The sequence below is a fragment of the Dendrobates tinctorius genome, unplaced genomic scaffold, assembly GCF_039654945.1.
Source record: "Dendrobates tinctorius isolate UK_male_01 unplaced genomic scaffold, ASM3965494v1 ptg000319l, whole genome shotgun sequence".
In the NCBI taxonomy this organism is placed as follows: Eukaryota; Metazoa; Chordata; class Amphibia; order Anura; family Dendrobatidae; genus Dendrobates; species Dendrobates tinctorius.
Window position 1 is genome coordinate 954,895 of NW_027361986.1, and position 16,953 is coordinate 971,847.

The 16,953-nt window shown below is 48.4% G+C and overlaps 1 protein-coding gene across 1 annotated transcript in view; it reads left to right on the top strand.

Annotated features, from left to right (window-relative positions):
* Positions 1–2,194: 2,194 nt before the first annotated feature.
* Positions 2,195–16,953, top strand: part of PDE1B (phosphodiesterase 1B) — a 491,911-nt gene continuing 477,152 nt past the window's right edge. Inside the window, exon 1 of the mRNA XM_073561416.1 lies at positions 2,195–2,613. Within this exon, the coding sequence (XP_073417517.1) occupies positions 2,556–2,613 (58 nt within the window). The 5' untranslated portion in view covers positions 2,195–2,555. The remainder of the gene's footprint in view (positions 2,614–16,953) is intronic.

A 16,953-nucleotide genomic window follows, 5' to 3' on the forward strand; every position in this document is an offset into this window, starting at 1 on the left:
TTGCCTAGATCTCAGCCTCGCCTCTGTTCATGTCGGCGCTCTCGGTCACGGGGCTGTGATGCGGTGAAATGACATGTGATGCCTGGCGCCCAATCAGTGCTGGTGTCACTGTCTCCGCCTCCTGTGGAAATGAACATGAAGATAATGTCCGCGATCGGCTGCACTTGAAAGGGGTTGTCAGTAGTGATGAGTGAGTATACTCGTTGCTCGGGTGTCCTCCGAGTATTTTGGCGTGCTCAGAGATTTAGTTTCTGTCGTCACAGCTGCATGATTTGTGGCTGCTAGACAGGCTGAATACATGTGGGAATTCCCTAACAAACAGGCATTCCTCACATGTATTCAGGCTGTCTAGCAGCCAGAAATCACACAGCTGCGATGACAGAAACTAAATCTCCGAGCACGTCAAACTACTCGGAGGTCACCCGAGCAACGAGTATACTCCCTCATCACTAGTTGTCAGGGATTTTTATATTGCCATCCTTAGGTTATTAATATCTGATTGTTGGGGGTACGACACCCTGGATCCCGCTGTTCAGCTGCACCCGGTGCCGGAAGCAGCTGGATGTCCTCAGTTACAGAGCTGCACTACACGGCTCCATTTCCTGCACAGTAGTCGTGGCCGGGTCTGTACATCCATCTTCTATTCCAATCAGTAGGGGGCAGATGTGTAGTGTCCGGCCCCAGCGACCAAGCAGTGTAACTCCACTCCGCCTCTGGCACCGGGAGCAGCTAATCGGCAGGAGCTCGGGGCATCACACCCACAGATCAGAATTTGATGACCGATCCTAAGGACATAAAACTAGTGGAAAACCCCATTAACCCTAAAAAGAAGAGGTTTATTTTTAAGGGAAGGACAAAAAAGTGCAGACTACTTTTCTTTCTGTCTGAAAAGTGGATACAGACAGGACAGATGTAATGGATGCTTTATAGGAAACATGGAAGTCAATGGATTCTGTAGCTCAACATTTTATTTTCTGTGCACCAAAAATGGACCAGGAAAATGGAAATTAAAAGGCACATGTGAACAGAGCCTGGCCTGCACTGCCCTCCACTAGAGGGATGCAGCGCGCTATTAGGCCACGGTCACACTGTCAGTATTTGACCTCAGTAGGCTCAGTATGTGTAAGGCCTGTTTCACACATCAGTTTTTGTTGCCAGTTAAAATCCGCTAAAATAGTGGACAACGGATCCGTTCCTGTACTGACCACAACGTTTGGCACCGGACCCTTGTTTTAACGGATCTGTCGAAGGAAGAATTTTAAGGGCACCGCTGCCTGGGGGGGGGGGGGGGGGGAGGGGGAGAGAGAGAATTTTTTTCAGCCGCCAGAACAGGGTTAAATTTGCGGCCGAAGCAAATCCTCTGGGCATGCACAATGTAAAATGCAGATCCTGCTGCCCAAAAAAACGTGGCATGGTCCTTCCAGACATGTCGGCGGATGCCAAAAAAACTGATCCAACGGATGGCCATCCGTCAAGATCCGCCGGTAATGCAACTCAATGGGAAAAAAAACGGATCCGCCAAGCAAAATGGCGGATCCGTTTTTTTTGCAAAACGGCGGATCTTGACTGATTTGAAAAAACTGATGTGTGAAACAGGCCTAAGGCCTAAGGCCTGTTTCACACATCCGTTTTGTGCCGTCAGGCGCGATCCGGCTTTTTTTTGTAAAACCGGATCCGGCGAAATGCAATGCCGGATCTGGTTTTCCCCATTGACTTGTATTAGCGCCGCATGGCATTGCGGTTCGTCCGTTTTTTGCCAGATCCGGCTATTTGTCTCATTCCGGCGTCTGGAAAAAACGGCTACTGTAACTTTTTTTTGTCTCCGGCGAAAAAGCCGGAAGCGCCGGATGCGACGCTTCCGGCTTTTTGCCATAATGAAAGTCTATGGGCACCGGAATGCGCCGGATCCAGAAAAAGACGGATCCACCCACCGGATCTGTTTTTTAAGTCTGCGCATGCTCAGATCCAATCGGTCAGCCCCCAGGAAACTGATATAACCTGCTAGACGGATCCGGCAGAAAAACGAATCCGCTTCTACAGTCCTCCAAAATTTACGCCGGATCCGTTTTTTCTAAAAATAGCCGGATCCTGCCTGACGGCAAAAAACTGATGTGTGAAAGTAGCCAAAACCAGGCGTGGGTGATAAATCCAGAAGTGGTGACGGGTTTCACCAGCTCCACCTGCCTTCCAGGTGTGCGGACCCCTGGCTCTGCTGTGGGGACGGTCCCGCTGTCATCCTCTGCTGTTTGTGGTGAGTCCCGGCTCTTCTCCCCTGCGCCTCTCCCCCGCTGCTCTGTGGATGCTGTTCCCCGCTCCGGTGCCCCCTCCGCTCCTATCTCCAGAGATGTGGATGGTCGCTGCTCTTCGCTGCAGACACACACACCGCCGGACCGGAGGAGCACGGAGCAGCACTGAGCAGTAACAGCGGCAGCGGAGTGACACCGGGCAGCAAGCGGACACTAAGGACTGGGCTGGACACCGGGGACTAACCGGGACTCTGGGAGCTTCCCCCGGGACTTGCAACAAGTGAGAGCGGAGGCGGAACCCGTGGAGACATGTCCCAATCAGCGACACGGCGGCTGCAGCGCGGAGCTGCCCTCCAGCTCCATCCAGGTACCGGACCGTGCAGGCTGCACATGTGCAAACATACCCCATACACGGTGCATAGGTGCTGACATACCCCATACACGGTGCATAGGTGCTGACATACCCCATACACGGTGCATAAGTGCCGACATACCCCATACACGGTGCATAGGTGCTGACGTACCCCATACACGGTGCATAGGTGCTGACATACCCCATACACGGTGCATAGGTGCTGACATACCCCATACACGGTGCATAGGTGCTGACATACCCCATACACGGTGCATAGGTGCTGACATACCCCATACACGGTGCATAGGTGCTGACATACCCCATACACGGTGCATAGGTGCTGACATACCCCATACACGGTGCATAAGTGCCGACATACCCCATACACGGTGCATAAGGGCTGACATACCCCATACACGGTGCATAGATACTGACATACCCCATACACGGTGCATAGGTGCTGACATACCCCATACACGGTGCATAGGTGCTGACATACCCCATACACGGTGCATAGGTGCGGACATACCCCATACACGGTGCATAGATGCTGACATACCCCATACACGGTGCATAGGTGCTGACATACCCCATACACGGTGCATAGGTGCTGACATACCCCATACACGGTGCATAGGTGCTGACATACCCCATACACGGTGCATAGGTGCTGACATACCCCATACACGGTGCATAGGTGCTGACATACCCCATACACGGTGCATAGGTGCTGACATACCCCATACACGGTGCATAAGTGCTGACATACCCCATACACGGTGCATAGGTGCTGACGTACCCCATACACGGTGCATAGGTGGGGACGTACCCCATACACGGTGCATAGGGGCTGACATACCCCATACACGGTGCATAGGTGCTGACATACCCCATACACGGTGCATAGGTGGGGACATACCCCATACACGGTGCATAGGGGCTGACATACCCCATACACGGTGCATAGGTGCTGACATACCCCATACACGGTGCATAGGTGCTGACATACCCCATACACGGTGCATAGGTGGGGACATACCCCATACACGGTGCATAGGTGGGGACATACCCCATACACGGTGCATAGGGGCTGACATACCCCATACACGGTGCATAGGTGCTGACATACCCCATACACGGTGCATAGGTGGGGACATACCCCATACACGGTGCATAGGTGCTGACATACCCCATACACTGTGCTTAAGTGCAGACATACCCCATACACGGTGCATAGGTGCTGACATACCCCATACACTGTGCTTAAGTGCAGACATACCCCATACACGGTGCATAGGTGCTGACATACCCCATACACGGTGCTTAAGTGCAGACATACCCCATACACGGTGCATAGGTGCAGACATACCCCATACACGGTGCATAAGTGCAGACATACCCCATACACGGTGCATAGGTGCAGACATACCCCATACACGGTGCATAGGTGCTGACATACCCCATACACTGTGCTTAAGTGCAGACATACCCCATACACGGTGCATAGGTGCTGACATACCCCATACACGGTGCATAAGTGCAGACATACCCCATACACGGTGCATAGGTGCAGACATACCCCATACACGGTGCATAAGTGCAGACATACCCCATACACGGTGCATAGGTGCAGACATACCCCATACACGGTGCATAGGTGCTGACATACCCCATACACGGTGCATAGGTGCAGACATACCCCATACACGGTGCATAGGTGCTGACATACCCCATACACGGTGCATAGGTGCAGACATACCCCATACACGGTGCATAGGTGCTGACATATCCCATACACGGTGCATAGGTGCTGACATACCCCATACACTGTGCTTAAGTGCAGACATACCCCATACACGGTGCATAGGTGCAGACATACCCCATACACGGTGCATAAGTGCAGACATACCCCATACACGGTGCATAGGTGCAGACATACCCCATACACGGTGCATAGGTGCAGACATACCCCATACACGGTGCATAGGTGCTGACATATCCCATACACGGTGCATAGGTGCTGACATACCCCATACACTGTGCTTAAGTGCAGACATACCCCATACACGGTGCATAGGTGCAGACATACCCCATACACGGTGCATAAGTGCAGACATACCCCATACACGGTGCATAGGTGCAGACATACCCCATACACGGTGCATAGGTGCTGACATACCCCATACACGGTGCATAGGTGCAGACATACCCCATACACGGTGCATAGGTGCAGACATACCCCATACACGGTGCATAAGTGCAGACATACCCCATACACGGTGCATAGGTGCAGACATACCCCATACACGGTGCATAGGTGCTGACATACCCCATACACTGTGCTTAAGTGCAGACATACCCCATACACGGTGCATAGGTGCTGACATACCCCATACACGGTGCTTAAGTGCAGACATACCCCATACACGGTGCATAGGTGCAGACATACCCCATACACGGTGCATAAGTGCAGACATACCCCATACACGGTGCATAGGTGCAGACATACCCCATACACGGTGCATAAGTGCAGACATACCCCATACACGGTGCATAGGTGCAGACATACCCCATACACGGTGCATAGGTGCTGACATACCCCATACACGGTGCATAGGTGCAGACATACCCCATACACGGTGCATAGGTGCTGACATATCCCATACACGGTGCATAGGTGCTGACATATCCCATACACGGTGCATAGGTGCTGACATATCCCATACACGGTGCATAGGTGCTGACATACCCCATACACGGTGCATAGGTGCAGACATACCCCATACACGGTGCATAGGTGCTGACATATCCCATACACGGTGCATAGGTGCTGACATACCCCATACACGGTGCATAGGTGCAGACATACCCCATACACGGTGCATAGGTGCTGACATATCCCATACACGGTGCATAGGTGCTGACATATCCCATACACGGTGCATAGGTGCTGACATATCCCATACATGGTGCATAGGTGCTGACATACCCCATACACGGTGCATAGGTGCAGACATACCCCATACACGGTGCATAGGTGCTGACATATCCCATACACGGTGCATAGGTGCTGACATACCCCATACACGGTGCATAGGTGCTGACATATCCCATACACGGTGCATAGGTGCTGACATATCCCATACATGGTGTATAGGTGCAGGCATACCACATACATGGTGCATAGGTGCTGACATACCCCATACACGGTGCATAGGTGCTGACATACCCCATACACGGTGCATAGGTGCTGACATACCACATACATGGTGCATAGGTGCGGACATACCCCATACATGGTGCATAGGTGCGGACATACCCCATACACGGTGCATAGGTGCAGACATACCCCATACACGGTGTATAGGTGCTGACATATCCCATACATGGTGTATAGGTGCAGACATACCACATACATGGTGCATAGGTGCTGACATACCCCATACACGGTGCATAGGTGCTGACATACCCCATACACGGTGCATAGGTGCTGACATACCACATACATGGTGCATAGGTGCGGACATACCCCATACATGGTGCATAGGTGCTGACATACCCCATACACGGTGCATAGGTGCAGACATACCCCATACACGGTGTATAGGTGCTGACATATCCCATACATGGTGTATAGGTGCAGACATACCACATACAAGGTGCATAGGTGCGGACACACCACATACATGGTGCATAGGTGCGGACATACCCCATACACGGTGCATAGGTGCAGCCACATACCTAGTACATATGTGCCGACATGCTACATGCATAATACATGCATGCAGACAGGCTAAATAGCTAGTGCATATTTACATACTACATGCGGCATGTGTGCAAACGTGTACATATCTAGTACCTATGTGCAGACATGCTACATATGTAATACATACTGCCTACATTGTAAATACCTTACAGAGTTGTCATACAGTCAACATTCATACTACATATACATGTCAAACACCGACATACGACCTGTCATACTATAGACATTTATACTTTATAATCTTCCTTCCATGTACATGCCTACCAGCTATACTCATACACTGCACTCACCTGATCCGTCCAGGTTAGGGACTCTGCATATACATACACTCTCACTGCTAACTGCGTACATGGTTCCTGCTAATCCAAGCTGTATATATACCACCTACAGATTACTGCATACAGGTATACTCACCTGCTCCCAACACAAGACTTGTCACTCATACAGTAATTCCCGTATATCATTTTCTTTACATATATAAAAATATGATATACAGTATATGTGTAAAAGATATCTAAATATGTTTGTAAAAAAAATAAAAGAAATCTGTTTGTACGTGACGTATCCACGTACTACATACAGCTTATATTCTAATGTAGATATACACACATATATTTGTATATACTAAATCAAAGGGCTTATGCACCTGCTTCAGCCAGACAATGATCGGGTCACACCTTAAATATACAAACTGAACAAGTACCTGGACATACAGCACATAGCATATAACATATGAGCAAAACCACCTGTCACATCTAGGCACCTCGTCCTTTGTAGACATTCACAAACACCACTGCAGGCATTCATGCAGACCGCATACCTGTACACTCACTGCTCCCCCCAAGTGATGGTTCTATCACAATGTGTGAGTGTGTGTGTGTGTGTGTGTATATGTATATGTGTATATATATATATATATATATATATATATATATATATATATATTATGGAGTGTGTAACATTGCCACAAATACATGTGTAATGGGACTGACTCTGAAGTCCTATGTAAATAATTCTGTGTTACGGTCGGTCACACATGTATAGGATCGGATGTTCATGCTATCACGTGGGGTATACATTGTCGCTATACATGCACAAATAATCCCAGGAATTATTTTCAAGAAATGAAATCCCGTATATTATCAGCATTTTATTTAATTGGAATATTGGATACTTTCTTCAATATGATTTCCATCATTTGTGATGCAAAGATTGCTGCACTTTGCAAAGTGATATTATAGTTTATTAAATGAATTAAAATGATAGTTAATGAGAATTTCTGTGTGTCCAGACTTTACAAACACCCTGTATAACGAACTGGCGGTGACAAAACAATCATTTCCGTCCTCTGCATCCTTCTTAGTATGTACGTTGCTCCAAAACAACACGACACGGCAGCGCATCTGTGACTTTGTGTAAGACACAATGCAGTTAGATGGCATCGGGCGCCAATTTGTTTCTACATATGGTTCCAGGAATCAGGGACCTGTGTTAGGAAAGACGTCTGTTTTCATAAGGAAAGGCTTCAGCATGCACAGTATCGCCGTGTGTATACACATTATATATACATACATATGCAGGCTGTCTGATGTAGTGGTCCTGAGTATGCCAGCTGGCACAATTCATTATTTACCCCCTGGTTTACATAGGACTGCAGGTAAACCAACTATTATTATTATAAACCTAATATTTATTATAAATACAGGTAAACGTATTTCCCAGTGTGTAACAGGTTTCCTTAAACATCTTCAGGCTATGTGCCAACGTTGCAGAAATGCTGGGGAAATGTCCGCAGCATTTCCGCAAGTCCCTGCCGCGGGTAAAACGCATGCGGAATTCACATGCGTTTTGCAAGTGTTTTTAGCTTGCGGAATGCTTGCGCTTTCCAAGCGATTTGTAGCATTGCTTGGAAAGGTGATTAACAGGTTGGTCACACTTGTCAAGCATAGCACTTGACAAGTGTGACCAACTTTTTACTACTGATGCTGCTTAGGATGTACAAAATAATAATAATAAAAAAAAAAAAATAGTGATATACTCACCTTCTGATGGCCGGGCCGGGCTTCAGTGACACTGCCGGCAAGCTCCGTTCCCAGGTATGCATTGCGAGATTCACCTCAGATGGCGTAGCAGTCACGCGACCGTGACGCCATCAGAGGTCATTCGCGCAATGCATCCCTGGGAACAGAAGATACTGGCAGCGTGGCTGAGCGGTGGGAAGGACTCCGGGGGCCGACAGAGGGTAAGTATATCCCTATTTTTTATTTTAATTCTATTTTTTACAGGAATATGGTGCCCAGGGCATAGCCAGATGCCTAAAGTGAGCGTTTCAATGCAATCTTATGGCTGCGGAATCGCCGCAATTCCGCAAAATTAATGGACATGCTGCAGATTTTACCGCAATGCGATTCTGCAGCGGTAAAATCCGCAGCATGGGCACAGCAACTGCGGAATCCCATAGGATTGCATGGGGATGCCTTTTATTAGCGTTTTTTAAGCGTTTCCATTGCGGGAAAAAAGCTGCAAAAACGCTTAAAAAACGCAACGTGGGGACACAGCCTCAATGCTGAAAATCCACTGTAAAGTTCAAAATGCAGATAAATTCTATTTTATTAAAGGTTGATCTGCAGACTTGGCATCTTTCTAAAATTAGATACAGAAAAAGGATTGTACAGTGCTCATTAATAGAGATCCTTGGGTTGGCAAATCCGCCCACTTCTTTCCTCTATCAGGATTGTTTTGATCTAAAGCCCGGTCAAAGAAACTCACTGATGAGTTCATTTTAATTAAATATTGCAGTGAAAATCAATGTCAGGGAAACATTGTGACAGATTGGACTTGGCACAAAGATGACCGTTTTGTATGTCGTTGGCAGAACCCATTGGCAATATCCGTTGACAGTCTAGTGTGTATAGACACCATCATACTCCACTGAGCCTCCATTCCCTGAGGATAAAGCGCATCATGCTTGCCATTTTTTTTTATGTGGCTTACTCTCTACCCTAACACCCTGGCACGAGGGACTGTGTAGATCCTTCTCACCCTAACCTCTGACCAGACATACGGTTGGTATCTGCTCTGGCAGATACAATTATGCTTTTTAAAGCGAATCTGTTAGTGGGATTTTGCTCAGTAAACTACAGACACTGTCAGTTTGCTGCTGTTATACTGATTAAAATGTTACCTGAGATGAAGAAATCTGTCTTGTGGTTCTTGTGTAATCAGTGTTAGAAGTTTTCAGTTAATGAGATGCTCATGCTCTTGGGCGGGACTGTAGGAAGAGTCTTATCTTCCTTCTCTAGGCCAGAGAAACAACGGAAAGACCTGCCCAGTGCCTACAGGCCGCCCCGAAACACAAACAGTCTGCCTCTATCTATGTCTCTATGATGAGGAACATGTTGGTGGGTGGTCACCTATTATTTGCCTATTTTGTTATTTTTTTTCTCTTGCTTTTACAATTGACCACCCTAAGTGATGATACTGTGCCGAAAATTCATCAAGCCATTCTGGAAGATCGACGTCGGACCATTGATAAACTCATGGAGTTGATTGGGATTTCATGGAGTTCGTGGCATCAAACTTTAAACTGAAAAAATTGGGCATTAAATGAGTTGCAGCAAAATTCATGCCTCACCTGCTCAACCCTTGTCCAGAAACACAAACGCCTGGCTGTGAATGGAGAATACTTTGAAGGAGTTCCAGGGGACTGTAGTTAGGTCCCCCCTTGTAGCAACAATTTTGAAAGCTTTTTTTTTTCCCCAAAAAGATACAAAACTTAATAGCCACATTTTGTTCATGTGAGTTTCCCCAAATGGAGCGAAAGATTGGACAACTCGTTGAAGAAAAAAGTCACTGGATGCAAACACAACCTTTTCCAACATCATTGGCTGGCATACTGACTCAGATAGGTGTTCACTTAGCATTGAAAGCCTGTACTACGAGCATCTTGCACTCCAGAAGACAATTCCTATTTCTTTTGTGTACTCCTTCATATACCGGTGGTCAACAGCCTGTGTCTCTCTTGTTGCAAGTGCAGAGATGGAAATGAGGGCTAGCTTAGCTGTTGTGATAAGTAATAAGCCCCCGATAACATGTAGCTCTGGTCATGCACCGGCACAAGAAAATACGTTGTGTTAAGAATAAGACTGAAATAGCAGCTGCTGGGTTCTAGGATGCAGCAACTACAAGAAGTTCAGGGCACAAGACCTAATTGAACTATATGAATCAGTTACTGTGTATTATGTACTTTTTAAAGCTTATTTTTTTGGGAGTCCATAAAGCATTTTTAAAACTTTTGAACTCCATTTGTGAGTCACTCAAAACTATATCTGTTATATCTTTCATGGCTTCTTTACGAATGGAATCCATGACACGTGTGTAGACAGAATGTTATTAATTTAGAAATGGTTGACTTTTTGAGGAGTTATTATATAGTGGGCATTGACCAAAATTAGAGTAATAATAGTACTTTAAGTTTCTGTTGAACCCCAACTATCACACTATCACAGTTGATGAGATTTGCCCAACTTACCAAAAGGAATATATTATTGGCATGGAATAAATCATGCATTTATAAAAATAAGATATTTTTAATATTCTGACAAATTGGAGCTTAATGGAAAATACTGTGACCAGGGTGTATGAAATGATATACAATTAAGGAGCTAGTTAGTGAAGTCCATGAGCTGGAGCAGGCCAGAGAAGATCTGCATTATTAGCTTACTCACCATAACTTAGGGCAAGTACAAGATGTTCCATCCAAGGCAATTAAAACCAATCATCCCCTCATTAAATTATACATACGGTATAAGTTTGCTTAATTCCTGTTAATTCCTGTGGCAGGAGGGATCGGGGCTGCGAGGCATCTATGGCTTAGTTCAGGTGAAGACAGCAATTGCAAGTAATAACACAATGGTTCTGTAAGCTTCTCCTACAGTGATATTCATAATATGATAGAAAAAAAGACACATGTCCAGCAAGTTCAAACGAGGATTGGGAAAGGGTGATGATTTAAAAATAGTTTTTAATCTTTTCTGATTTTTTGTGATTATAAGAGAGGAAAACACCAAACAAAAAGGTCATAAAAAATAATAAATAAAAATAATAAAAGTATTTAAAATAAGGGGACAAAGTTGGAAAATACGAAAGGTAATGTTTATTGAGACAATTATTGAGACAATATACAAATATTCATAAAATTGATAAATGGCACTGCTGGCAGATGACCAATACCTGCAGCCACATAAAAACATGCAGAGAAAACACATAAAAAAATAGCTATAGACAGTCAATGTAATGAGCACAAAATAAAAAACAATGTAAAAAAAGTGATAATGTGCTCACTAATTATCAGTGTACTTAATTACAATGGTGCTCAAAATCAACAATAAATTCAGATATTGCAAGTGCAGATAATCACAATTGTGTACAAAATAAAAGTATGTGCAGAAGTGTATGGTGGTATATTGTAACCGCAGTCACAGGGATATCCACAAAAAAATAAAAATATATAAATACATGCCTCAAAAGAGATAATGTATAGTGTGATGAGGCAAGTGAGTTAAAATAAATACCAATAATATGTGGTATAAAAAACACAATATATAAAATGCCAAAATGGACAGTGAGATTATAATGTGCTGTTTAGATAATGTAAAAACTCACATTGCCCTCTATAGCTATAAATATCCACATGTGTGGAGCGGCAGTGCAGGTACAAGGGACATAAACCCAATAAGGTCAGTAAGTGGATTACTTGTGCAGGGTCAGATAGATGACTGCAGGAACGTGCCCCGACGCGCGTTTCTGAAAAATCCTTCGTCAGGGGGATAGCCGAAGGATTTTTCTGAAACGCGCGTAGGGCCTTATTGGGGTTATGTCCCTTGTACCTGCACTGCCTCTCCACACGTGAATATTTTATAATATACATTTAGAGGGTAAGGCTCTGACCTGAGTTAATCCATTTGTGGGAGCGTGATGATCTCATAACCTCTCAATCGTCGCCCTTTTTGGAGACCTTCCACAAAGTGTTTGACGAGCCAGGCCGCATAGCCTCATCCACGTAGTCCCTCTTTAATTTCCACCAAGGCTCCCTTACGGTCGGGCAATATGCCTTTCGATTTCGTACTCTGTCCTCAGGAACTAGGGTGGAATAATGAGGCGCTGGTCGGAGCTTTCTGGCGAGGGTTGTCCGGCTGAATTAAGGACGAACTTGCGGGTCGAGATACTCCTATCTCCCTGGCCATACGTATTGATCTACGCTTGCAGAAGCTTTCTCGTGAGTCCGCTCGAGAGAGAAGTTGTACGTCCAGCAGCTGGAGGGCAGGTTGGTGGCTCTCGAGTGCTCAACCTCAGCTGTGGATCTTTCCGCAGTCGCTGTTCAGGCAGCAACGGAGGCTGTCTCCCGTGTGTCCACTGCCATCCCTGCCTCGACTTTATCCCACCTCCCGCTGCCCGAGAAGTTCTCGGTCGATAGTGCTTCTTGTAGGGGATTCATTAGCCAATGTACCATACAGCTATAGCTTCTGGCTGCACGTTTCCCCTCCGAGCGGGCCAATGTGGGATTTGTAATTTCCCTCCTGTCAGGCAGGGCTCTGGAGTGGGCCACACTGCCGTGGGAGCGTGGTGATCTTACGGTGCAGAGTGCCTCTCAGTTCTTGGGCACTCTGAAACAGCTCATCTTGGGACCACGAGTCACCCATGATACCGCACTCCAGCTGCTGGCATTATCGCAGGGCTCGTCTCTGGTCAGCCATTATGCCATCCAGTTCCGGACGCTGGCTTCAGAACTGGAGTGGTCAGATAAGACCCTCATTCCAGTGTTCTGGAGAGGGCTGGCTGGCCATGTAAAAGATGCTCTGGCCACCAGAGAGATTCCCGCCACACTGGAGGAACTTATCACCATCTCCACCCGCATAGACCTTCGTTTTTCGGTGCGAAGGTTGGAGCGGTCCCAGTGTAGGCAGAGGTTTAGGTTGGCACCCAACTTTGTTAAACCTCTAGAACCTCCCGATCAGGCGTCCGAGCTTCAAGAGCCCATGGGGGATTCTCGCATGGGATCCAGGTCCCGGTCCGTGCGAGTACCCGTGGTTTGTCACAGCTGCCAGCAGTCTGGTCACCCAGCCAACAGGTGCCCACAGCGGCTAGGAAAACGCTCGTGTCTAGTGGCTGTTGGAGGAGGCCTACCAGACACTGCAACATTTTCCCCCAAGCTGACCTTTGAGGGGTCACTGGAGTATGGCTCCTCCACTCTGGCGGTGGAGGTTTGCGTGGACTCCGGGGCGGGGGGCAATTTCATGTCGTCTGCCTTCACCCAACAGCACGCAATTCCTCTAATTTTACTACCACAGCCAGTCACCATCAGAGTGGTGAATGGAGCCACTCTACCCTCTCAAATTACCCACCAGACTGCCCCGTTGATACTCTCGGTGTCTCCGTATCATCAGGAGACGATATCCCTCCTCGTCATGCCGGAGGGTATCGATCAGGTTCTTTGAGGGGTTCCCTGGTTACAGTTCCACTCTCCCCATATAGAGTGGTCATCGGGGAGGATTCTCGGTTGGGTTAAGGCCTGTGAGGGTAGATGTCAGAGGGAGTGCGTTCAGGTTGCTTCCACCGAAGTCCCCGCAGATCTTTCCTCTCACCCCAAACACTATCAACAGTGTGCAGACGTGTTCTCCAAGAAAGCGGCGGAGACCCTTCTGCCCCATCGCCCCTACGACTGTCCTATTGACCTCTTGCCTGGTGCTGAGCCTCTTCGTGGTTGAGTCTACCCCCTTTCTCTCCCGGAGACAGAGGCCATGTCTTAATACATCAGGGAGAATCTGGCAAGAGGATTCATCAGGAAGTCGGTGTCACCAGCTGGGGCGGGATTCTTCTTTGTCCAGAAGAAGAACGGAGAACTACGTCCCTGCATCGATTACAGGGGTCTTAACGCCATCACCGTTAAGAATAAGTACCTTCAGCCCCTGATATCGGCGCTGTTTGATATTGTACGGGGAGCAAAAGTGTTTACCAAACTCGATCTGCGTGGGGCTTACAACCTGATTCGCATCCGCGAGGGGGGCGAATGGAAGACGGCATTTAAAACCAGGGATGGGCACTATGAATACCTGGTGATTCCTTTCGGGCTCTGTAATGCCCCAAGACTTTGTGAATGATATCTTCCGGGATATGCTTACCACCTCGATAGTAGTCTATCTGGTTGATATTCTCATCTACTCTCCAGATATTGACTCCCACCGGAGACATGTTTACAAAGTTTTCAACCTGCTGCGGGCAAATTTCCTCTATGCCAAGTTGGAGAAGTGTGTGTTTGAGCAGGAGTCCTTGCCTATCCTGGGCTATATCATCTCCGCCCAGGGATTGGCCATGGATCCTGCCAAGCTACAAGCAGTGATGGATTGGCAGGAGCCCCATTCTCTCAAAGCGGTGCAGCGCTTTATGGGGTTCATAAATTACCACTGCCAATTTATTCCCCACTTCTCGACTTTGGTAGCCCCCTTGGTGGCCCTCACCAAGAAGGGGGCAAATCCCAAGTTGTCGTCTGAACCTGTCTCCAAGGCCTTCTCCGCTATTAAGTCCCATTTTGCTAGCGCTCCCATTCTACATCGCCCAGATGTAGATAAACCCTTCATTCTGGAAGTGGATGCCTCTTCCTTCGGTGCTGGAGCGGTCCTGTTCCAGAAGGACATGCAAGGTCGGAAGCACCCATGCTTCTTTTTCTCCAAGACCTTCACACCGGCGGAGAGGAATTATTCCATCGGGGACAGGGAGTTGCTAGCGATGAAGTTGGCCTTTTCGGAGTGGAGACACCTCCTGGAGGGGCGCGTCACCCTTTCCAGGTGTTAGCAGACCACAAAAACTTGGTATATTTGCAGAGGGCCCAGAGGCTAAATTCTTGCCAGGCCAGATGGTCCTTGTTCTTCTTCTGGTTCCACTTCACCCTCCATTTCCTATCCGGTGGGAAGAACGTCCGGGTCGATGCTCTCTCCCGCTCCGTGGTGTCATGAGATGAGGATGAGCCTTGGCTGATCGGCCCGTACGAGAGCCTGAGGACCGTGGCTCCAGCCGCCCTTGAGTCAGTACCACCTGGCAAGACTTTTGTCCCTGCCCGTTTGCGATCGGAGGTCCTCTCCTGGGCTCATTCGTCCAGGGTGGGTGGACATTTCGGGACAAAACAGACCTCTGAGCTTCTGGCGAGGACGTACTGGTGGCCACATATGGCCCGTGACGTCAGGGACTATATTCGGGCGTGCATCTCTTGCGCCCAGAATAGGTCCTCTCGGCAGCGGCCCGCTTTGTTACTTTACCCCCTGCCGGTAGCGGACAGGCCCTGGGGGATGGTCGGTATGGACTTTGTGGTGGGGCTGCCCAAGTCGAGTGGCAGCACGGTAATTTCGGTTGTCACCGACCATTTCTCCAAGATGGTGCACCTGGTACCTCTCTCCCGGTTACCTTCTGCACGGGGCCTGGCAGCATTGTTTATTAAGCACGTTTTCCACCTGCACGGCATGCCGGACAAGATTGTCAGCGACCGGGGCCCCCAGTTTACTTTCTCTGTTCTGGAGAGAGCTCTGTACCCTGCTCAGCATTGAGCTAAATCTCTCCTCGGCCTATCATCCCGAGACGAACGGGTTGGTAGAGAGCCAACCAGACCCTGGTTACATATCTACGACATTTTGTCTCGGCCAGGCAGGATGACTGGGCATCCTTGCTGCTGCCGTGGGCGGAGTTCGCTTTGAACAACGCTGTGGCCGACTCCACCGGCCAGACCCCATTCCTCCTAAATTACAGCCAGCATCCGCGCATCCCTATGCCCGTGTCGTCCACTGATTCCAAGGTGGCAGACTGGGCGGTGGAGGCACGTGACATTTGGGATCGCACTCAGGATGCTGTCCGGGTCTCCAAGGAGAGAATGAGGTCCTTGAGCTGATCAACCCTGTGGTCTACCGTCTGGCCCTTCCACCACACTTGGCTATCTCTGAGACCTTCCACGTGTCTCTCCTTAAGCCTGTCCACATGTCCCGATTCTCCGAGTCATCTGCCGGGACATCAGACCTGTCCTCGGACGAGTTTGAGGTTAATGCCATCGTGGGATGCAGGATGGTGCGTGGTGAAAAGTTTTACTTGGTGGGCTGGAAGTGTCATGGTCCAGAGGCTCGGACCTGGGAACCAGTGGAGAACATCCGTGCTCCACTCCTCCTTGCAGCATTTGAGCGTAGCGAGGCTCAGAGGGGAGGGGGCCCTAGGAGGGGGGTAATGTTGGGCGTCGGGTTCCTGTCGCTGCACAGCAGGAATCCCGAGCATTGCATTTGGTGGTCTCCCATTCCCCTCCGGCCGCAGAGGAGGCTGCTCAGCAGACTCGTCGATCCAGGCGCTCTGCTCAGACCAGCTCTGTAGGTTTGGTTGCTGCTGCCACCTCTGGTCCAGCTATAGCAATGCATGCTGGTCAGCTGCGAGCTTCTCCAGGGATTAAGTCCTCTGTTCGGTCCACTGAGCATGCCCATGGGACGATCTCATTGGAGAACGGAGGTCACATGCTCAGATCCTTCTCCAGCTCGGATTGGACCATCAGGAAGGTCCCA